The sequence below is a fragment of the Urocampus carinirostris genome, chromosome 18 (genome assembly GCF_059441175.1).
Source record: "Urocampus carinirostris isolate Australia breed hairy pipefish chromosome 18, RoL_Ucar_1.0, whole genome shotgun sequence".
NCBI classification, from domain to species: Eukaryota; Metazoa; Chordata; class Actinopteri; order Syngnathiformes; family Syngnathidae; genus Urocampus; species Urocampus carinirostris.
The window spans coordinates 21,726,291-21,748,768 of record NC_142366.1 but is presented as its reverse complement, the minus strand read 5'-3'; the positions used below and the strand labels follow the sequence as shown (position 1 = coordinate 21,748,768).

The following is a 22,478-nucleotide window of genomic DNA, read 5'->3' as shown; positions in this document are numbered from 1 at the left end:
TAAAAATAGCTTGTTAAATTATACAACTTAGAACTTAACTTAAACAACTTAACATTAAAATAACATTCAAATTCCTTTGCTCCTATGTCAATTTTTATATTAAAAAAAAACCCTTAAATATCCCAAAAGATTTTGCTCTCCTTAATATATCTCCTGTCAAAAGTAGAAATATGAAAATGCTACACAAATTATTTTGTAAAACCGTCACAGCATTCTGAGAACAGGGAGCCTGATGTGCTTACCTTTGGCGCAGACGGAGAAGGGCACTTTTTGCATAGCTCCACCCATCCCTCAACTCACCCAATCAAATAACTAAGTTCTCTTCCGGTGTTTTGGCGTATTTACAATTTGTTCCGTGGATTCATCAAAATGTATCTGAACACTGAACACAGATTATAAAGTGAGCTTTTACATAAAGGATTCTTTAGCGTTGTACAGCCAAAATGAGTTTTATTTGTGTGACACCTTGACTGAAAATCGTAGTAAAAACGTGCCCGATATATTCTGAATAGTACTGCAATGTATTTCAGCTTTGGTTTGGCTTTGCGTGTATCTGAACAGGATTAATGACTCAAGTTTTGAACGAGATGGAGAAAATTTGCATGCAATTAAATTTGTCTCTGAGCCACAGGTACTCACAGAAAGAGCCATATATGGCTCGCGAGCCAAAGGTTCCCGACCCCTGGTATATGGTAAAGTGTACGTCATATATGAAGGGATAAGTACAGTGACTAAAACGTCATAATATGATGTCCAGGGATGAGACGGCGTTGTTCATATTGACGGGCCATTAATAAAAATAATGTAAAATGGTCTTGCGGGCCGGATATGATTACACGGTGGGCCGGACGTGGCCCGCGGGCCGGGAATTTGACACATGTGCCTTAATATATAAGAATAGTAAAATAATATATTGTTATATCTGATCATTGTCAGATTAAATCAAATAAAGTACAACATTTACATTTAATTGAACTTTTGATAGAAAAATAACAGAGTGACTGACAGGTTTATGGTTTCGAGAAGAAGATATCAGGGAATTTCAAGCTTGCAAGGAGAACAGGAGAGTACCTTACAAAACAGAAGAATATTGTACAAGAATGTTCCGATGCAAAATTCCAAATCTGCTCTAACGGTCCTTCCCTGAACCCTTTATTCACCATTAAATCGTTGAGGATGCGATAAGCACATCCGCGCTAACATTATGGGCCAATGACGATGATTGACACTGTGCATAAGTCAAAACAACGAACAACAGTGAGCAACAATGGTCAAAATAACGAACATCCCTGGCATCCAATAGTCTCCTTTGTAGGTGTCCAATTTTAGAAATAAAACAAAAAATGGCATGCGGTATAAAAACCTTGGACGACTGCTAGGTATCAAACCAATGTCGTTACCTGGCAACTAAAATGAATGTTTGAATACACTCTACAAATGATTGAAATAATACAAAAACATATCTTCTGCGTGCATGCTTGTGTCTCAAACCTGAACTTACAATATGCACATCCATAGACTTCGATACGTAGGCCGATCCTGCCTTCTTTGCTCCATTCTAAAGGGACGATCCTCAGGAAGCGAGCCACGATTCCATGCTGGAGCTCATGCCGGATCGCGCTCTCGGAATTTGAGTTACCCGAGAAAGCCTGCGAACACAAACGCAAGCACAAATGATGAAATTAAATACAGTACATCAAAGACCCGTGCCTACGGTTAAACAAGATGCTTTGGGGAAATAGAATCAAAAAGTATTTGTTCTCCTCAGCACATCCTGCCCTGAGGAGGCACACATTCACAAAACAAACAACATAATTATTAGTCTATATTAGCATTATTATGCCATCAGACTGTCGGACTGCAGAGGAATTGAAGAGGGAATTGTCCTTTGTTGAACTCAAAGTACGTGTAAGAAACTCTTGTCTTTGTACCAGACTTAGGATGGAATGCTGCAGACTAAATGGGTGCCCATAGTTGACATGCTTGACAGTTCCCTTTGCCCATTAGACCTAAGTGTTCGGTCTGGGCAGCGAGACCTTTAAATCAACTGAATATAGCTGCACAATTATTTCACTGTGAACATCATGTAAATTATGTTAACCTAAAAGGAAACAGAAACTGTTTTCAACATTTTGTTATAATTTGCCTGGAGAAACTAATACTGTGATACGTGTTTGATAGCACAGTGGGACACTTGAGATTTTGTTATCAATAATTAGGGCACTGTCGCCAGTGCATAAATTATTTTAGGCTCAAAAAAAAATATATATATATATATACAGGGTTGGGTAGGGTTACTTTAAGTGGATTACTTTCAATTACAGTACTTTTGGATTATTCCAATAAAAAAATATGCTAATAAAAGACAAAATAAACTAAATATGAATACGATTATGACTCACAACACGTGGTAAGCTCTCTCTCCTGGCTTTGATCTCTTTGATCTCCGGCAAAACGAACATAAAATGCCACAAAAACAAAATGAAAATAAATCCAAACAGCTTGCCAACATCTTTTTTGCCGTTCCGTGTATTCTGTTACTCCCCAAGCCTGCACACAGTTTAGTAATTGTATTCATATTTAGTTTGTTTTGTCTTTTATTAGCATATTTGCTATTGGAGTAATCCAAAAGTAATCGAAAGTAATCTAGTTAAAGTAACCCTACCCAACTCTTGAGAATTAATTATCAAAATGTACCATTTACCAAATTGTTCGAATTAGTTATCTGACTCCATTAACCAAACACAACCTACATTCATCCAACAATATATGCACACTCGTTTCTTGAGAGAAAAATGAACAGGAAAACCGACATTTTCACACAGAGGCAGATTTATTCACAACATCAAAACTAAGTGCACTCAGGAGACAGCCGAAGAAGAAGTGACGTTGGCATCTGTGGGAAGCCTTCTTCTGAATTCCTTTAGCTTTCTCGGCCCACGTCTCCCCGCAAGAAGGCGTCCCGGCTCCTCCCATGGGCGTGCCAAGGATTTTTTTGCGCCCATCGTTCTCACAACACAGCCCCTTGATGTCTGGCTTCCCAAAACAACATCGCCTCCACGAGTCCTGTTATCAAAATTCCCTAGGCAAAATATTATGCATTTCGAACAGCCTTCCCTCACATTGTTCATTGAACTAAAGCCCACTCAGTGAAAATTTTCATTGCATTATGAGTCAATCGTATGAAATCCTTTATAGTCAAATGTATAAAATCATTAAATATATATATATATATATATATATATATATATATATATATATATATATATAGGCAAAATACATTCCGACGTTTCGCCACATGTTGTTTTCCGGGACCGGACTGAGTATTCCAACTTTGAAAAAAAAGAGCTGGAGAGAAGCAATAGAGTGAAGGGCATTTAATACATAGTTAAAAAAAATAAAAATGAAATCAGAGTGCACTCCCGACCAATTGATGGAGACGCATTCTCTCCCCAAAAGGCATGCAAGAATGTACCTTCCTCTCTCTTATAATGAAAACTTCCACATGCCGCATTACAGACACTCAGAATTCAGACCTTATTGTACAAAGCAAAAAAACAGGAACTCCTTGTACAAGATAAGTACTGCACATTGCTGAGTCTTCAAGGTTGTACGATAAGACCATTGCTGTGAATGTACACAAATTCAGAAATACTTCTCAAAAATATGTGGAGAAATATGATGTGCCTTTACAACAAGTAAATCGAATAATGTGATTATCAAAGTAATAATACTAAACTTGATAATAGTGACAACATTCATAATTTATATGTATGTGTGGGCAGCACGGCGGCTCAGTGGTTAGCGCGTGTGCGGCACAGTTCTAAGGTCTTGGGAACCTCCTGTGCGGGTTCAAATCCAGCTACCGGACTTCCTGTGCGGAGTTTGTATGTTCTCCCCGTGCTTGCGTGGGTTTCCTTTGGGCACTCCAGTTTCCTCCCGCATTCCAAAGACATGCATTTCAGATGGATGGGCCGGTCCAAATTGTCCCTAGGTGTGAATGCGCGAGTGAGTTGTCTGTCCCTGTGTGCCCAGCGATTGGCTGGCAACCAGTTCAGGGTGTCCCCTACCCACTGCCCGATGATTGCTGGGATGGCCTCCAGCACCCCTGCGACCCTACTGAGGATAAGCGGTGCAGCTAATGAGATGAGATGAGATATATATGTGTGGGCAGTACGGCGGCGCAGTAGTAAGCGCGTGTGCGGTCTGAGGTCATGAGATCGAACTTCCTGTGTGGAGTTTGCATGTTCTCCCCGTGCTTGCGTGGGTTTCCTCCGGGCACTCCGGTTTCCTCCCACGTTCCAAAAACATGCATAGTAGGTTAATTGACCGGTCCAAATTGTCCCTAGGTGTGAATGAGTGAGTGAATTGTCTGTCTCTTTGTGCTCTGCGACTGCCTGGCAACCAGTTCAGGGTGTCCCCTGCCCAAAGATAGCACCCCCACAACCCTACTGAGGATAAGTGGTGCGGATAATGGATATATATATATATATATATATATATATATATATGGGGCAGCACGGCGGTGCAGTGGTTAGCACTTGTGCGGCACAGTTCATGACATGGGAACCTGTCGTGGGTTCAAATCCAGCTCCAGACTTCCCGTGCGGAGTTTGTATGTTCTCCCCGTGCTTGCGTGGGTTTTCCTCCGGGCACTCCGGTTTCCTCCCACTTTCCAAAAACATGCATTAAGTTAATTGGCCGGTCCAAATTGTCCCTAGGTGTAATTGAGCGAATGAGTTGTCTGTCCCTGTGTGCCCTGCGATTGGCTGGCAACCATTTCAGGGCGTCCCCTGCCCACTGCCCGGAGATGGCTGGGATGGGCTCTAGCCCCCCCGCGACCCTAATGAGGATAAGCGGTACGGCTAATGAGATGAGATATATATATGTATGTGTGTGTATACACAAACAGTGGCCCCTCTAAGTTACTCTATTGCTTACAATGGGTTAATTGTTTACAGAAGGATACCGTCATCCATGATAACTCAAACATTGAAAAGAAAAAAATATCATTCGTCATTTAGATAGTTGAACAATTTAAGAATATATTGCAGACTAAGTATACGGTGGCCCTTCTACATACGAGCTTCTCTCACTACGAGATATCCCAGATATGAGAAGTCTTTCGGGGAAACACATATCCAGACATACGAGAAAAAATATTAGTATTCAGCCTTTAATCACAACCCTAGTGAAAATGGTAAAATTGTTGCCCCTGAGATAGGTAACAACTAGGGATGTTCAAAAGATCTTTTATTAGCATTATACCAGTACTCAATTTTTAGGTCCTCATCAATACCGATTTCAGACATATGTACGATCCCTACTCTTCTCCGCAAAAAAATGACAGAAAAAAACCCTGAAAATACCAATACAATTTTTTTTGCCTAAAATTGAATCACGACATAATATTGCTGTGGTTTCTAGTCCCACATTGTAAAACAGCTGTGCGGAAGCAGCGTATATTGTTGTGCCTACCACCCGGTGTAATAATACCTTAAAGGGGCAGTGGGTGTTATTTAGCACCTCCTAGTGATGAAGATTTTTTTTTCGAAAAATAAACAAACTTTAGAAAAAAGAAAAATACATAAACTATCATCAACATTTTTTAGTTTATTAGAGGTCAATACATTAGCATTAAATGTATGTAGCACAAACTTCATCTAGAGGAAAATCAAATAATGGTCAGCTATCTTCTAAGCGGACCCCAATAAAGAAAAAGAAAAAGAAACAACTTGCGAAAGGCTAAGAAAAAAAGGACGGAAAATGTATCTGTTTGGTCACTTTGAGTTTCCTTGTGCTTGTTTTCCGGTTGCATCACACCATACAGCCATTTTTTGTAATTATACACACTATCATGATTACAGATTTGAATCACCTGTGCCCGCTCATTTGGCGCCTACCGCCACCGGTTCTGATTGGCTCCCTGTCCTGTCTTAAACCCAGTCCTGTCTGTCCCCTGTTGTCAGTCCGTCTGCGAACCTCAGTGTATGCTAGGCAAGCCTTTTTCGACCCTGACTCCAACCTGTCCCGTTTTTGCTCCCGTCTGTCTCCAGCTATGACCTGTTTTGCTCCTGTTTCCCGTCCTGGCTTACGACCTTTTTGTCCCCCGACTGAGTCTACTCTCCCGTTCTGGCTTTCGACTCGTTTCCAACCCCGACCACGCCTTGCTCTTCCAGTCCCGGCTACCAACCAGTTTTTTCCGTCCCTGACACCGCCATCGCTCGAAGATCCACTTCCGATCTCGGATCACAATCCGAGTACGAAAGCGACTTGCTTCCTGTGTCCAGTAAGAATCAGATCGCGGGCACTGCCCTTCCTCTTTCTTTCAATAAAATTGTGAGAAAACGTTACGCAATTGGGTCTATCCTGTGTGCTGGTCGTGACACACACCGTCCATTTAAAATAAACCTTTAAACAAGAGTCATTGGCATACATAGGGTAATACATAAACAAATCTCTATGAAAACTACAAAAAAAACATATTTTAAAAACAAACACCTGCCAATCTCCATTCTCTTTTTCTTGAACACATGAACTCGAAGAGTTTTGGTTGAGTGCAGTTGTAAAAACACAGTGGCTGAAAATGCACCTCAAAAGAAAGCCATGTGTTTTCACCGATAAGATTCATGGTAGGAAATGAAAATAGTGAGACCGACAGTTTGCAGTCAAATGACTCCACACTGATCCATGTACAGTGTTTGCAAGCTCCCTAATAGATAACCTCTACAAAAACTGAAAAAAAAAAAGTCCAAACTCAGCTCACAGTTACGCTTCCTGAAAACAGAACTGAAGCTTCTCTGTTCCTATTCCCCGGGAGCTTTTCCTTCTCTTTTATTCAGAACGTTTTTATTTACCCAGGAAAGGTTAACGGAGCATACAAATGCACCCAAATTGTATATTAGTGCCCTGCTTCACATACCCGTCGCTGCCTATGGCTCTTTAGGGAGGCACTTGGGATGTTTGATGCTGTATGTTTAAGTGAACGGTTTCAATTCCCCCTCGGAGGAACTCCGACAGAGAGAATCAGAATTGCTAGCAACTTGTTAACATTTGATCACCGAGAATCAAAATGTGTATTCTGATGAGGAGAAATTAAAATGTTGCTGATGTAAGCTTAATACAAAACACGGGTGTGATTCCCTTACGAGAGCTGCTTTTCTTCAATAAGTTAGTATGTTGAAAATGTAAGACAAGGCTAAAAACGGTTGTAAATACGTTAGATAGATAGATATAGATAGATAGATAGATACTTTATTCATCCCCGCAGGGAAATCCAGATTTCCAGCAGCATCCCTGCGCTGAGAACAATACAACAATAAAACAAAACGAATACAATATACAAATACCTTCGCAGATTTTCAGTTTTTGCAGGTGGTTTTGGTCCCCATTAACCGGGTCTAAAAAAATAACAATTAAAACAAAAACATAAATATATATATATCTTTTTGAAGGTGCGCCGCTACTTCACAGATTTTCACTTATCGCGAGTGGTTTTGGTCCCCATTAACCGCGATAACCGAGGTCTTACTGTAGTACAATGGCTCATGTACAAAAATAATATTAAAAAAATAAATTATGTGCATTACCTGCCATCATAGAAATCTAAATTGAAGGAATACTGTATAAGCTCATGTACATTCTGTGTCAACGTACTTTTTCCATTGGCACCTTAATATTTATATATTTCAATACCATTTTTCAAGAGATAACTTGAATGTATAATAATGCTAAGCTAGTGAGTACATAGTAAAAGGATGATTTCTGAAGGCAGGTGTTAGTGAAGTATTTACTTACAAAAAGCGAGTCTATTCAATGTTATGACTGGCTTTTTCAGGCCTACTAGTTGCACACATGACAACTGGTGTTTCTTTCAAACATTTGTTTTTCTAATAAATGGTTAAATGCTTCAGTGGGGAGAACATAATACCCACAGATTTTCTTTAATTTGTATGACTTCAATTGTTTCTTGTCTGTGTTCCCAGTCATTCCCCTTTGTCTTTGTGGATGTGTGTTGTGGGTTAATATCGTGCTATTCTTTGGAGAGACGATGAAAATGATAATAATGTTTGGGGTAGAGCTGCTAAGGGTAGATGTTGTGGTATTTTCAACTTCAAGTGGTGTTTTTTGTGTTTAGTTTTTATGAACGTTATGTTGTTTGTGTGTATATTTAGATGAATAAAGGTGGAATGAAAGCTGTAAAGCACCTATCTCAATATCAAAGTGTCTCTACCGCCCTTGATTCATTGTTGCATGCAACACCAAAAGAATCATTGTGGATTAGATAGATAGAGAGATAGATAGATAGAGATATAGAGAGAGCATAGAGATATAGAGAGAGCATAGAGATAGATAGAGAGAGAGAGACAGATAGAGAGATAGATGGAGACAGAGACAGAGAGAGAAAGAGAGAAAAAGATAGATAGACCGATAGATAGATGGATAGTTGGAGAGAGAGAGAGAGAGAGAGAGAGAGAGAGAGAGAGAGAGAGAGAGAGAGAGAGAGAGATACTTTATTCATCCCCGTAGGGAAATTCACACTTCCAGCAGTCTACCCTGTTGTTTATTAACAGATTAACATGATGCCCTAGGGGTGCTTGTAGCTGAGTGGATGACGTCACACGCCAGTCCAAAAGTTCGACATCCCTGCGGCAGATGGAAATCTTTTTCTTTGTGTCCTTGTGTTAGCGAGTCCGTCTCCTCTCCGATTCCCGTAGGCTTTCGTGTCTCTGTATAGCGGCGCTGAAGCCGGATTGCTCCGGGTAGCTCCGGGTGGCTACACGTTAGCGTCCGGGGTGCTAAACGTGAGCCACGCTTCCGCAAAACACAGCTCCCTGTGCGCTTCGATGTTTTCCACCAGCACTTGTTGGTCTTATTTGGTAGTGAGTTCACATTTACCATGATTGCGGATGGTACCGAAGACTTATAATGCCGCTAGCCGCTTAGCTAGTTCCGGCTCTTCTTCCACCACAGGCCCCCTCATCACGCCGGCACGAGAATTCTTCAGGGCAGGGAGTTGATTCCTCGAATAAACGCATTTTTTGTGCGCTAAAACCCATGTCCATAGGATAGAAAGTCATCCAAAGTGTAGTTGTCAAACGGGAAGAAAAACACCGAAGATAGGAGCAGACAATAAAACAATAAATCACAAAAAGTGAGAGATAACAGGGGAGCTGCTGGAAAGGCAGCCGCTCGATGGTGGCGCCGCTTTGATCTGATTATTGTGATTACTGTGCTTTTGGGTATTAGAATGTTGCCCTCTCTTATTTTCAATCCAGTTACAGATGTTTTAAAGATTTGAGTTGAGTAAATTGTAGAAATTTACTAGTATTTTTTCTTTAGAATTTCACCCACTTTTTCTTAAACAGGCTACCGTAAATCCTAGACTATAAGCCGCTACTTTTTCCCCAAACTTTCAACCCTGCGGCTTATTCAGTGATGCGGCCAATTTATGTAATTTTTCTAACGGCCGCCAGCGGCGCTCGAGTACAAAAGGTAAGATTTAGACCGGTGGAATATATGCGCCGAGGAAGACTGCAACTTCACTAAAACTGGGCGCATGCGAAAGGCAACTTTTTCGCAAGTCTGCCAGTGGATCCTGACAGCGTGGGGCAGCATCAAAAAATCCACCATCACCAACGGGTTCTGAAAAGCCGGTGTTGTGCCGAGAAATTACTTTCAACGGGACCCGGACTCTGCCGGTCTGCATCAAACCTAAAGTACCGGTATCATTTTCCGTTAATTTTGCCGGCTGTGATTCTTGGACAGTGTACTTTAATGAAGCACTTTCAGTTTCAATCGCCGGACTTAAAGTCTGGTCTGGGTTAATTTTTTGTTTGTGTTAAATTTGTTTAATGTGGGCGCATGCGGCTTATATACAGGTGCGGCTTGTGTAAGTACAAAATCGGTTTTCTTCTTAAAATGTGGTGGGTGCGGCTTATAATCAGGTGCGCTCTATAGTCCGGATTTTACAGTACTTTTGATGCCTATATGATCATACCAGTCTATTTCATTGTCCCATGTTTTGGGGGTTTCTCTATAAAATAAATGTGTATATTGTCCCTGTTGAAATCTTAACAGTACCAATGGAGTATTAAGAAAAAATAGCCTTTTTATCTGATTACCGTAAATTCCGGACTATAAGCCGCAACTTTTTTCTCAAATGTTCAGCCTGCGGCCAATTTATGGATTTTTTTCTAACGGCCACCAGCGACACTGGAGTATAAAAGGTAAGATCAAGGCCAGTGTAATATGTGCGCCAAGAAAGACTGCATCCTCTAAGTTTAAGCATACATTGTCTGTAAAGTTAAGGTACGTTCCGATGATGAGGAAGACGACCTTGATAGCGATAGTAATGAGGAGGAAGTTGAGGACGATCTTCCGTTAATTCCACAATTGCGGGATGCTTTTTCTTAACAGACACGTTTACCACATTGCGAGCGTGATCCTACTAGCGTGTTGGTACCTTTCAAAGGCACGGTTTGGGATGAAAGTGATATTTTTATTATTAAAGCTTTGAAAACTCTCACGGTGTACCGTCTTTCTTCGTAAATATGTGTAACCATGTATAATATGTATTTGCAACTGTATATTTTTGTAATGTATTTATTTTAGAGATTTATTCTGTTATGTGTTCTACGGACGAATCAAAAAGAAGGGGCGGAGCAAACGCGGGCTGGTGGGAATTGGTGTAAAGCTTAGTTACCGGTAGATTTGTCTGTTGTCGCAGCGGACAATAGTGGATATATATTTTTCCTACCCTTAACTTTTGGAAATATACATTTTGTTTCCATGGATTACTTTCAATGGGACCCGGACTTTACAAGTCTGCATCATACGTTAATTACGGGTATCATTTTTCAATTATGATGCCAACTCTGGTTCCAGAATGGTGTATTGTATATGTCGTTACAATCGTGGAACTTACTCCTGGTCTGGGTTGAACTTGCGATTGTGTCACAAGTATTAATGCGGGCGCACGCGGTTTATACATGGGTGCGGCTTGTGTAGGTGCAAAAGTGGCAAACCACCTGAAAAGTGGTGGATGCGGCTTATAGTCAGGTGCGCTCTATAGTCCGGAATTTACGGTATATTGGAATATATTGGTTAGCTTTTCAGTGGGTTCAATAAGGTTAACTCGACTATATGTACCATTTTCAAAATGGTGCTCGGTTTCTACCGAATTGTTTGACCCTCTGAAATGAAATGATCTGCATTTATATAGCGCTTTTCAAGTCAATGACTTCCCAAAGTGCTCCACATTTCCCAATAGCGGCCTTGCAGCCATGTAAGGCGCTAACCTGCTTATTGGGGGTATTAGGGGTTCAGTGTCTTACCCAAGGACACTTCGACATGTAACACGGACGAGCCGGGATTCGAACTGGGATCCCTTGATCCCAAGACGAGCGCTCTACCTCCTGAGCTACTGCCGCCGCATCTGTCCATTCAATTTTAACACCCCTTCTTCAAAGCTTTTAAAACACTTGTCTAAACATTACAATTTAAACACTAAGTTGTCTAATCCCGAATCAGACAGATCTATATGCGTTGCTTTTAAACTAAAGCTGAATGTTAGTGTCAACAAGTGAAATAATTAGCTTCATTTGTCCACAATACTTCAAATAAATTAATTGACCCTGCATGTAAACTTAGCTTAAGGCAAAAAAGGCAAGCAATGAATCCCAGAAAGTCCTGTTTCCAGTTTGAAATACATGATTTCTACATTTGCAGTTTGGCTGTGCAAAATATCTTTTTTGTCCAGACCACTCTTCCATTGTAGAACGGAAAATAACGTTTTATTTTTTTAAACTCTCCTCAAAAGGCGACAGCCCTCGCTTTCAGAATTCCTACGATTCCTTCCTTTATTCGTCTATTATGTCAATCCCAGGATTCAGCACTTATCTACGCATGGCTGAATGAACAATTCAACTTCGAAGCAAAGAAAGGGGAAAAAAAGGACTGAGGAGTGGGATGATGAAGATGAGAAAAAGGAGAGAAGTCACTTTTTCAGGAAAGTGTGCTTAGTGAGCCGTTTAATTGCTCTTGCTCCAAAGTCGAATCATTTACCAACACTTTCTAAACGTAAGGAATTGGTTTGTCAACCATGAGAACCTGTTAAAAATAATAAAAAAATAAATGCCTTGCAGCACAAAGCACACCCAAGGAAGCTCTTGTTCTCTGTGTGCTCATATAAAACAAATGGATATCTACACAACTAGTCAAAAGAGTTGACTCTATATGGTGAACCCCCATATTTTTCATCCATAAGGTGCACCTTCCTCTGAAATTGAGACTACAGTAACAGCTATCATCTGTGTAAAACAGTCACAAACCAGGAACGGAGACGGGACCCAATTGCGTTTGTTTTACTCAGCTTTATTTAGAAGAAGGAAAGGGCTTGCACCCACAATCCGGGGAGCGTCGGTCACGGGTAGCAGATCGCTAGGAACGCGGAAGTGGCACTTCCGTGTCGAGCGAAGGCAGTGTTAAAAGCAAAAAAAAAAAAAAACAGGTCGATGGCCGGGGCGGAGGAGCAAAAACAAACGAGTTCAGAAAAAGGTCGGCAACGGGAATCAGACGGAGAACGGGGCAGGATAGAGTCAGGAGTCACACGAGTTTGCCTAGCGTGTAGCGTAGGTTCACAGACGATCCGACAAATGTTGACAGGAAAGCAGGGGTTTAAATAAGAGGAAGCAGCCAATCAGCGTTCGTGGCTGTTGGCGCCAACGGAGCAGACTCAGGTTCCCCGCAACAGTGATCATGACATAAAACTCTTACTATTAATACATAGATTGTCCTACTATAACCACCTAACATCGTATGCAATGAGAATCAAACCCAAGTCGTGGCGATGTGACTGCTGACACTTTACAATAAGGCTACCAGTGGTACAGGTGACACTTAAAAAACGAATACAGCTTATTTAATGATTACACTTTTTTTTTTTTTTTGGTTTGTTTTTTTGTTAACGGTGCTAGCAACACAGATTTGCACAGTGAATTCTGAACAGTCTCTTCACTTCTTCACCTTTGGGTAAACCTCTTGGTTTTAATATGCATGTGTGTTGGTTTTAGATCCCTCAACCACTTGGGTTGTAGGGGCACCATTTCCTGTGGTGTGTCTTAAACAAATACATTCTGGTGGCGCCCATCTATCTTCAGGTAAACATATGTTTTCACTCGAACCGGGGACATTTTGTGTGTCAGGCAAATGTGCGAACAACTGCACTACGTAGGTAACATAGCTTGTAGAGCATTATGTTCAAAGGTCAATGTCCAGATTCCTCTGTGCTTTACAATGTTCTTCACACTCATTCACACACACTCACACACTGATAGCGATGAAAGCCATCCAAGACGCACATCAGGGGCATTAGGGGTTTCTCGCCCAAGGACATTTTCCGTTTTCTCAATTATTTAACAATCGCTGGTGAAAAAGTGAAGAGTCTGTCTAACCGATCAGCATGCACTATAAAAATCAATGTTCCAGGCACCATGGGTAAAATCATGTGACAATGAGATAATTTCCATTGCCTCGTAGAATATAATTTGTTCCACTGGTGATAAGGTGTTGGCACGCTCACCACCACTACTCAGGCTCGATACCTGTTGTATCTATTGGATCAAGTCATCCATCATCTTTCATTTATCTGGATTCAGGACACAGAGGCAGCAGCCTAAGCAGTGAAGCCAAGACGTCCCTATCCTTAGTTACCTCATCCAACTCATCTGACAGGATCCCGAGGCGTTCCCAGGCCAGCCTAGAGACGTAGTCTCTCCATGGTGTCTTGGATTGTCCCCGGGGCCTTCTGCTGGTAGGTCATGCCTGAAGGCATCCTTATTAAATGCCCGAGCCACTATCCAGGAGGAATGCTTACCAGATGCCCGAGCCACCTATGCTGGCTCCTCTCAATGCGGAAGACCAGCGGAAGTCCCACCTGGATGACCGAGCTTCTCACCTTATTTCTAAGGGGGAGCCCGGCCACCTTGCGGAACAATCCTATTTCAGCCACTTGTATCCAGGATTTTGATCCGTCCTTCATGTCCTACAGTTCATGACCTAAGGTGAGGGTAGGAACGTAGATCGACCAGTAAATTGAAAGCTTTTCCTTTCAGCTAATCTCTGTCTTCACCACAACATACTGCAACAGGGTTTGTAGACGCCGATCAGTCTGTCTGTAACGGGTGTAATAATAACTTTTGTTTTATTGAAATTCCTGCTGACATATGTTGTATAGTTTTTCTGTAAGTGTCCTGCAATGATGAGACACAACACAACACGTGGTTAGCCTTCTCTGCTGGCTTTGATCTCTTTAATCTATAAGGGGAATTAGCATTTTAGCACCACATGCAACGTCCGGCAAAACTGACATAAAAGGCGACAGAAACAAAACGAAAATAAATCATCAAACACATTACTGTGCATGTTGAGAGATTTGTCAGCTGTGGTTTTAATGTTTTAAATTAACTTTTTTTCGGAGCACCAAGAAATCGTGTCTTACCGTTGACAGCTCGCTGTCAGACCGTCAATAAACCCCGCCTTCTGGTCACATGTCAAAAGCCAAATCAAACCTTACTCCATACCAGCAGGTGGCACTGTTGGACTCATCATTGCAGGACACTTACACAAAAACTATACAACATATTTCAGCAAGAATTTCAACAAAACAAAAGTTATTATTACACCTTTTTCATGTCGATCTCCCGTTCTAACTTACCCTTGCTCTTCAACAAGATTTCAATTTATAAATGTGTGTGTGTGTGCGTAAAAAGTTAAATTTTGGTGTGTTTTCATTTAAAGTAAGACCGATTCTCAAAGCCGAAGCAGAAAAACAAGACTGAACGTCCTTTCCTGGCATTTGATTGTTGTTGTTGAACCAGCCAACCGCTCTAGAGCGCAACGGACAAGCGCCTATTGTGTGTAACCTTCCCCAACCGTGCCAGGGGAAATCAAGGTGGCCTGGTCTGGTCTTTTGTTTTTATCGACAAGTGTACAGCACAAAGCAGGGGCCATAGAAGAAATTGCTGTTTTTGTGAAGCTCCGAGCATGGCTTTGTAGGTTATGTTGTGCAAAGAAAATGGGACAAACATTGGTAATTCCATATTTAAGAGCCAAATTCTACTCTCTTCAGTCAACTAGTTCTGGTCTTTTAGGACACCAAATGGCACGCATGTCAAACTTCTTGTTTGCAAGCCAAATTATGTTATCTGGCCTGCGAGAGAATACTGAGAAAAGTACAAGAGAAAAATAACTCAAACAATGACTTGAAGTGAAAAATGTTCACTATATATTGCAAAAGCTAAACATCAATCTTAAAGCACCCGCTGTAGTTGTATTTTCTGACAATTAATCATTAACCAGAGAAAATTGAATTAAATTTCCGTCATTTAATTCAAAATAAGGTAACTGATGTGCTGTCTAAGGCAATACAAAGAGGCCATTTAAGATTTTGAAACAATAATTATACATCCAAGTTTAATCCAAAAACAGTTTTCTGAGTGAGGAAATCAATATAAATGTTGTTTGTCTGTACAAATGGACGAGTCAACTAGAAGAGTTGGTGATAGTTCAAAATATTTCTTTACAATATTAAAAGGGTATCATCTTAAAAGCACATTGTGTATTATTCAGCATAACCTAGTAGTTAAAAAAAACTCAATTAAAAAAAAAAAAGTATTGATTTGAATGGAAAAAAACAAAAAAACATCATACCAGCGTGCATGTTCTGGATTGATAATTATTTTTGTTTCTATTACATAACATGATAGTCCCCAATCTCCTTGCTACGGAAACCCATAAAAACAAAAACCCTGTGAAAGAAGGGGCAAAAAAAAAAAAAAAATCAGAAGAAAAACGGAGCAGTTGGGTAACTTGAGTTTCCAAAGTTTGTAGTTCTTGTTTCTGGTTGCACCACACAATAGAGCAATGTCCAGTGGTCAAATAAAACACAGTACACCTTTAGCAAACTAGTACTTCATGTTTTGTTTATCTTTAACTACCATTACCTCATTTTTAGAAGCTGGAATAGATTGACAACTGAATTAGAAATTAAAGTACCGTAAATTCCGGACAATAAGCCACTACTTTTTCCCCTAACTTTCAACCCTGCGGCTTATTCAGTGATACGGCCGATTTATGTAATTTTTCTAACGGCCGCTAGCGGGGCTCGAGTGTTGCTACCATTTACTGCCCTGTCAAAGCTATATTATTATTATTAAAGCTTTGAAAACTCTCTCGGTGTACCGTCTTTCTTTGTAAATATGTGTAACCCATATATAATATGTATTTGCAACTGTATATTTTTGTAATGTATTTATTTATATTTATTTTAGACACTTATTCTGATATATTTTGCACGGGTGAACGAAAAATGAGGGGCGGAACAAACGCGGGCTGACGGGAAGTGGGGACCGGTAAAGGTGAGGGACGGACAAGGAAAGAAGAGGGGGTAAAAAGGTGGTTAAAGAAAAAGGAGTTGCGTGAGTAAATGTGTTCATCTGATATATTTTTCCCACCCTTACCTTTGGGAATATACACTTTTTTTCTTGAATTACTGGACTCTGCAGGTCTGCATCAAACCTTAAGTACCGGTATCATTTTCCGTTCATTTTGCCGGCTGTGATGTTTGGACTGTGGACTTTGATGAAGGACATTTAGTTTCAATCGCGGGACTTGAAGTCGGGTTCTGGTTAATTTTGTGTTTGTCTTACATGTTTAAATGTAGGCGCATGCGGCTTATATACAGGTGCGGCTTGTGTATGTACAAAATCGGTTTTCCTCTCAAAATGTGGTGGGTGCGGCTTATAATCAGGTGCGCTCTATAGTCCGGAATTTACGGTATGTAAAGTTTTTCATTAAAAAGGTACAGTGGGAGATGTAAAATGTGTATATTGTGTTCACACCTGGTCATGCAAACTGCAAACCAATCAAATCAAAGATCCACATTGATTTAAAATGCAGTACAATATGTTTAGGGAAATAAAAATATACAGTATACACAAAAGTACACAAAGCATCTTCATGTCATGACAATACAAAGAAGGATTACTTTGTTGCTGTGCCTCTGGAGTTCTTACATAAACGCTAACACTTATGGATTCAGGGACGCAGTTTATGGACCACCTGTGAATTAGTGGAAATTACAGTGTGCATCTAGCAACGGCACACACATTAGTTGCACTGAAGCTTGTTTGGAAAATGCTGAGAGATTTCATGCTAACTATTATTCACTTGCTTTTTGCGCTGTTTATTTTATAGCGTGGTCAAATGGATCAGGGGCCTGCTGACAAGATAAACAAGGACACTCAGATGCCTGAAACTTTCTACCGGTATAGTTATTTGTGCATCTCAAAGAAGTAATTGTCATGACCAGAACGGAATCAGGACCCAAATGCGTAGCCTTAACCACAAGTTTATTGATAGAAAGAGGACGGGCAGCGCCTGCGATCCGGTGCTCGCTCACGCAATCTGATCATTATCCGAATACGGAAGCGGATATTCTGGAGCAGGAGACAGCGGTGCTAAGGACGGAAAAACAGGTTGATAGCCAGGACAGGAGAGCAAAAACGTGGTCAGGATCAAAAAACTGGTCGTAATCCGGGACAGGAGAGCAAACGTGGTCTGAATCAAAAAACAGGTCGGAGCCGGAGACAAACGGGGAGATCAAGAATTGACAAGTGGAAAAACGGGTTCAAGAACGGGAAAGGCGGGACTCAGAGTCAAAATGCTTGCTTTGTAACAAATGAGGTTCGCTGACGGACTGACAACCAGAGAGTGAGAGGACTGGGCTTAAAAAAAAACAGGGAACCAATCAGGTAGCCCGCAGCGGCTCCACATGAATCAAGAGCTAACTCCTATCCAAACAGCCCCCCACCCCTTTCTCGCTCTCTGCTTCTCACTCTTTCGTTTTCTCCGTCTCTCCCTCTCTCATGTTTACTGTTCCGCTATCTTTCTTACTCTGGTTTTCTCTCTATCTTTTTCTATATCCTTCTTTTTCTCTCTCTTTTTTCTCTTTTACTCTTACACCCTACATTGCTGTCTGTCTCTTATCTCTCTCCCTCCCTCCATCTGTCTGTCTCCTGCGCTATTTTTTCTGATTTATTTTTAGTAACTTCACTTCTTTCTCAGTCTCTCTCTCTCTTTATGTCACTCTCTAGCTCTTTGACACTTGCCCTCTCTTTCTGTCACTTTTCAACTCTCTCACTCGCCCGCTCTTTCTGACACTGACTAGCTCTCTCTTACCTACCCTCTCTTTCACTTTCTAGCTCTCTCTCACTATCCCTTCTCTTTCTGTCATGCTCTAGATCGCTCTCACTCGCCCTCTATTCCGGTCACTCTTTAATTATCTCTCACTCGCCCACTCTCTCTGTCACACTCTAGCTCTCTCTCACTCGCCCTCTCATTCTGTCACTCTCTAAATCTCTCTCATTCGCCTTCTAGTTTTGTCACTCGCTAGTTCTCGCTCACTCGTCCTCTCTTTCTCGCACTCTTTTACCCTCTCTCACTTGCCCACTTTTTATGTCACTCTCTAGCTCTCTCTCACTCGCTTTCTCTTCGTTTGACTCTTTCTCTCTCGCTCTCCGTCTCATTACCTCTATTTTGTTATTAGTTTATTCTGTTTCTCTTTATCTATTTCTGTATTACTTTTTCCCTTTCTCTCTTACACTCTTAATCTTACTCTCGCTCTCTTCTCTCTCTCACTCTCTTTCTGTCACTCCCTCGCTAACTCTCTCTTACCCTCTCTTTCTGTCACTTTTTTCTGCTCTCTCACTTGCCCACTTTTTATGTCAATCTCTAGCTCTCTCTCACTCGCTTTCTCTTTGTTTGACTCTTTGGCCCAATCCCATTTCTCTCACTCGGCCCCGAGAACCCTCCAGTGAGGTCCCTCGATAGAGGAGTGCCCTCATCGAGTCGAGTGCAAAGTGGAAAAGGTTTGGACAAGACTTGCAAGGTTCCACCCCTGTCCAGGAGATGGCGGTAATATTAATTGGCTGTAGACCTTAGTGACGTATAGGCCTACGTCACATGTAAACAACTCGAGTCTCAACCTGAGGCGTGTTCAGTAGTGTGTCAGTTGGAGATTTCGTGCAACGTTAAAAATGCCCGCTACAGCTGTGTTATTACCGATTGCCTGAAAGCTCATCATCTTTTCCGTGTCTCCAATCAACGGAGGAGAAATGTGCTATACTGAAGACAGCTTCGGCGCTATGTAGTGCTGATTCACCTTTACAAGGTACGTACACTCAGTAAAAAAATGACCCGTTCGGTCAAATACAGTAAGAGTAAACATACAATGCACGTTCACATAATACCCTATGTTTGTGTAGACATAAATGGCAATCTACTTATTAGTATCTTAATGCCATTTTATGACACATAGTAGGGGTCTTGAATGTGTGACATGACGAAAAGTAAACAAACACAAGAACAGTCCACCTGACCCTTAAGCTGACATAATATCGTCACCAAACTTCCCTGTACGACCCAAAAACCTTAGTTCATAAGGAATTTAATTCAAAAGAGTTGTCATTGGATATAAAAAAGGTGCTTGATTGCTGTTGTTTGGTCATGATTGTTTTCTGTTGTTGGTGTCAAGGGATTTGTTCAGACCAAAAAAGACAATCGACTTTGGCTTGGACAGATCTATTGACACTAACAAAGATATCATATAATGAAATTGTGAATATGCTTGATTGCAAATAGGATTTTCGAGAAGGGTTGTTCAAACCCTCACATTGTGTTTGCTGTTAATAACATCATATCGGAATATAATATTGTGAATGTGCTTGATTGCTGTTGTGATTGTCATGATTGTTTTTTTTTGTTATTAGTGTCAATAAATTTGTTCAAACCAAAAAAATTTCAACATTTTTTCATGATGCTTACATCACAGTTAAAGCGGTCTTTTTCTTTTCTATGCCCACATTTATGTCTAAAATGTTTGTTTTCTATTGTGTTCCAGAGTGGCTGTCCCATAAGCATGGACAGGTTGGACAGGAATGTTCCCATCCTGTGCTTATGGTTGAATGTGGAGTCAGAACTCATTCAGGACTTAAGGTTGAGCAAGAAGGTTATGTGGGCCCTGCAGGAGCTGCTAAAGAGGGAACAGGGCCATGGCTGGAGGTCCTGATCTACGTGTACTGGCTGGCCCACGCTCTGTCCTACCGTGTGGTGTCACGGGTCTTCAGGGTTCCCAGGTCCACCGTACAAAGAATTGTCCACAGTTAATATGGAATAAATTGCCCAAAAGCCATATTTTAGGCTCTTTAAGTCAGACCCACATTTGCATTATGTGCTTTTCTGCATTACTATTCAATAAACATCTTCATTTTGAGTAACACCTTGGTGGTTTATTTCATAATGATGTGAGATACTGCGTGTGAACTATGTGACTGTTGGACAGAAAACAACTACAAATCACTCCAGCTTAAATAATACTTTACTTTCAGAAAAACAAACTCACATTGGGCCAAAATACATAATAGTAAATAAATAATGTGTCACAAATTTTAACAAAAATATACCAATACTTCCATGAAGCTGGAAAACACAAACTGGAACTTCATTGAGTTCTTAATAAAAAAAAATATTTTCCTTTTATAAAACAAAGGGAAACATTGCAGAGATGTCACTGTTCTGGAAATTTGTCCACGAGCTTCCCAAAAAGGACGGGAACCGCTCAGTTTTGGCCACAGTTTCTTCGAGACTTATCCTCACTCCGGCAGACTCCACTTTCAAAAAGTCAAGGAGTGTATCGTGCTTCCTTTTTTTTCTGGGTGATTTGGGGTTTGGCGCCGGATTAGAAGGTGCCAACGACGTGCCCGGTGGTGTGGATGGCGTGGTAGCTGTGATGGTGACCAGCTCTTCCACGGGACGTTCTACAATGGCCTTTAGGTTGGGTGGAAAAAACAAGAATTACTTAATGCTGATGTATTGTACAAAAACAACTGTGTATACGATGCTCAACTAGTTGATGTGAGACATGAAATTGACATGTTATTCTTATGGCTGTATGAGCCTTCTATTGGCCAGCATCACATATGCTTTAGAATTGTCTCCACATTTGGACAACATTTTGAGAAGGTAATTCGTTCACTTAATATGTGTTTACAGAGAAGACAGTGAACTATGTGATAGTAGTTTGTTTCAACTGTATTTCCACGTGAAATTCGGAGACATTACTCGTAATGCATGATGAAAACTAATGCATTCTGATCTCACATGAAAGAATCATATTGTAAATAAAACACGACACCCGAAATTGTGTGCAGTAAACAAGCGCTTATGTCCAGAACGGTATTCTGACTATGCTCCTTTAGCGACTGGCCATGTACATGAAAAGCACGACTCGTTTAAGATAAAAACAGGGATGGGCTGAACCGTGATTTTCTGCACAGTTATCCTACTTTACAGTTTGTAGCGTGAAGGTTTTTTTTTTGCCAGCTCCCTTGGTAGATTAGTGCACTTCGTAAAGTAGCGATTTTGCAATGTTCGTGTTTTAACGCGAAAATACGATTTTCTATTGCATTTACGTCTAACTAAGATATCTCAATACATTTTATTGCAAATACATGCGTGGTTGTGGAAAACTACTTACATTTGTGTGGTTCCTTTTCGGGCATCTTTGTTGATATTGAGAATTCGCAAAGCCTTCTGGGTAGTCACTTCGCTGCCAAGTGAGGTCGAGAGCCCCCTCGGTCTTGAAGTGGTTACGACTTGGTTTGAGGGCACTTCTGCCTCGGTCTTGAGAGTATCGGGACACACCCCATTTTCACGTGAACGCGCAAACCGAGTGACTAGGGCACATAGCGAGTGAAAGTGCGAAGAATGGGACGCAGCCTTTCTCTCTCGCTCTCACTCTCATTATCTCTATGTTGTTATTAGTTTACTCTGTTTCTCTCCATCTCTTTCTGTATTACTCTTTTTGCCTTTCGCTCTTACACTCTTAATTTTACTATCGCTCTCTTCTCTCTCTCCCTCTCTTTCTGTCACACTCTAACGCTCTCTCATTCGCCATCTATTTCTGTCACTCGCTAGCTCTCTCTCTCTCTCTCTCTCTCTCTCGCTCTCTCGCTCTCTCGCTCTCTCGCTCTCTCGCTCTCTCGCTCTCTCTCTCTCGCTCTCTCGCTCTCTCGCTCTCTCGCTCTCTCGTTTTTTTTACTCTGTTTCTCTTTATCTTTCTGCATTACTCTTTTTCCCTCTCTCTTAGATTCTCTTAATCTTACTTTCTCTCTCTTCTCTCTCTCCCTCTCATTCCGTCACTCTCTCGCTTGCTCTCACCTGCCCTCTCTTTCTGTCACTCTTTTGCTCTTTCTCACTTGCCCTCTATGTCACTCTCTATCTCTCTCCCTCATCCTCTATGCCATTCTCTATTTCTCTCTCTCTCACTTGCCTTCTCGTTATTTTACTCTCGAGCTCTCTCTCATGCGACATCTCTTGGTGTCACTTTCTTATCCGCCCTCTCTTTCTTTCTCTCTCTC

At 41.1% G+C, this 22,478-nt stretch overlaps 1 protein-coding gene and 2 long non-coding RNA genes across 3 annotated transcripts in view; 1 reads left to right on the top strand and 2 right to left on the bottom strand.

The window, feature by feature from the left end:
- The window catches only part of cntnap2a (contactin associated protein 2a), a 502,190-nt gene that overhangs the window by 249,551 nt on the left and 230,161 nt on the right, over positions 1 to 22,478 (bottom strand). Inside the window, exon 4 of the mRNA XM_088322778.1 lies at positions 1,502 to 1,649. Coding sequence (XP_088178904.1) covers positions 1,502 to 1,649 — 148 coding nt within the window. The remainder of the gene's footprint in view (positions 1 to 1,501; positions 1,650 to 22,478) is intronic.
- On the top strand, positions 18,831 to 20,336 carry LOC148348641 (uncharacterized). The gene is made up of 2 exons (XR_015847731.1): positions 18,831 to 19,231; positions 19,961 to 20,336. It is a non-coding gene; the product is annotated as an uncharacterized LOC148348641 (long non-coding RNA).
- LOC148348640 (uncharacterized) lies at positions 20,420 to 21,835 on the bottom strand. Its single transcript, XR_015847732.1, has 2 exons — positions 21,596 to 21,835; positions 20,420 to 20,886 (listed from the first exon to the last, which is right to left on the bottom strand). It is a non-coding gene; the product is annotated as an uncharacterized LOC148348640 (long non-coding RNA).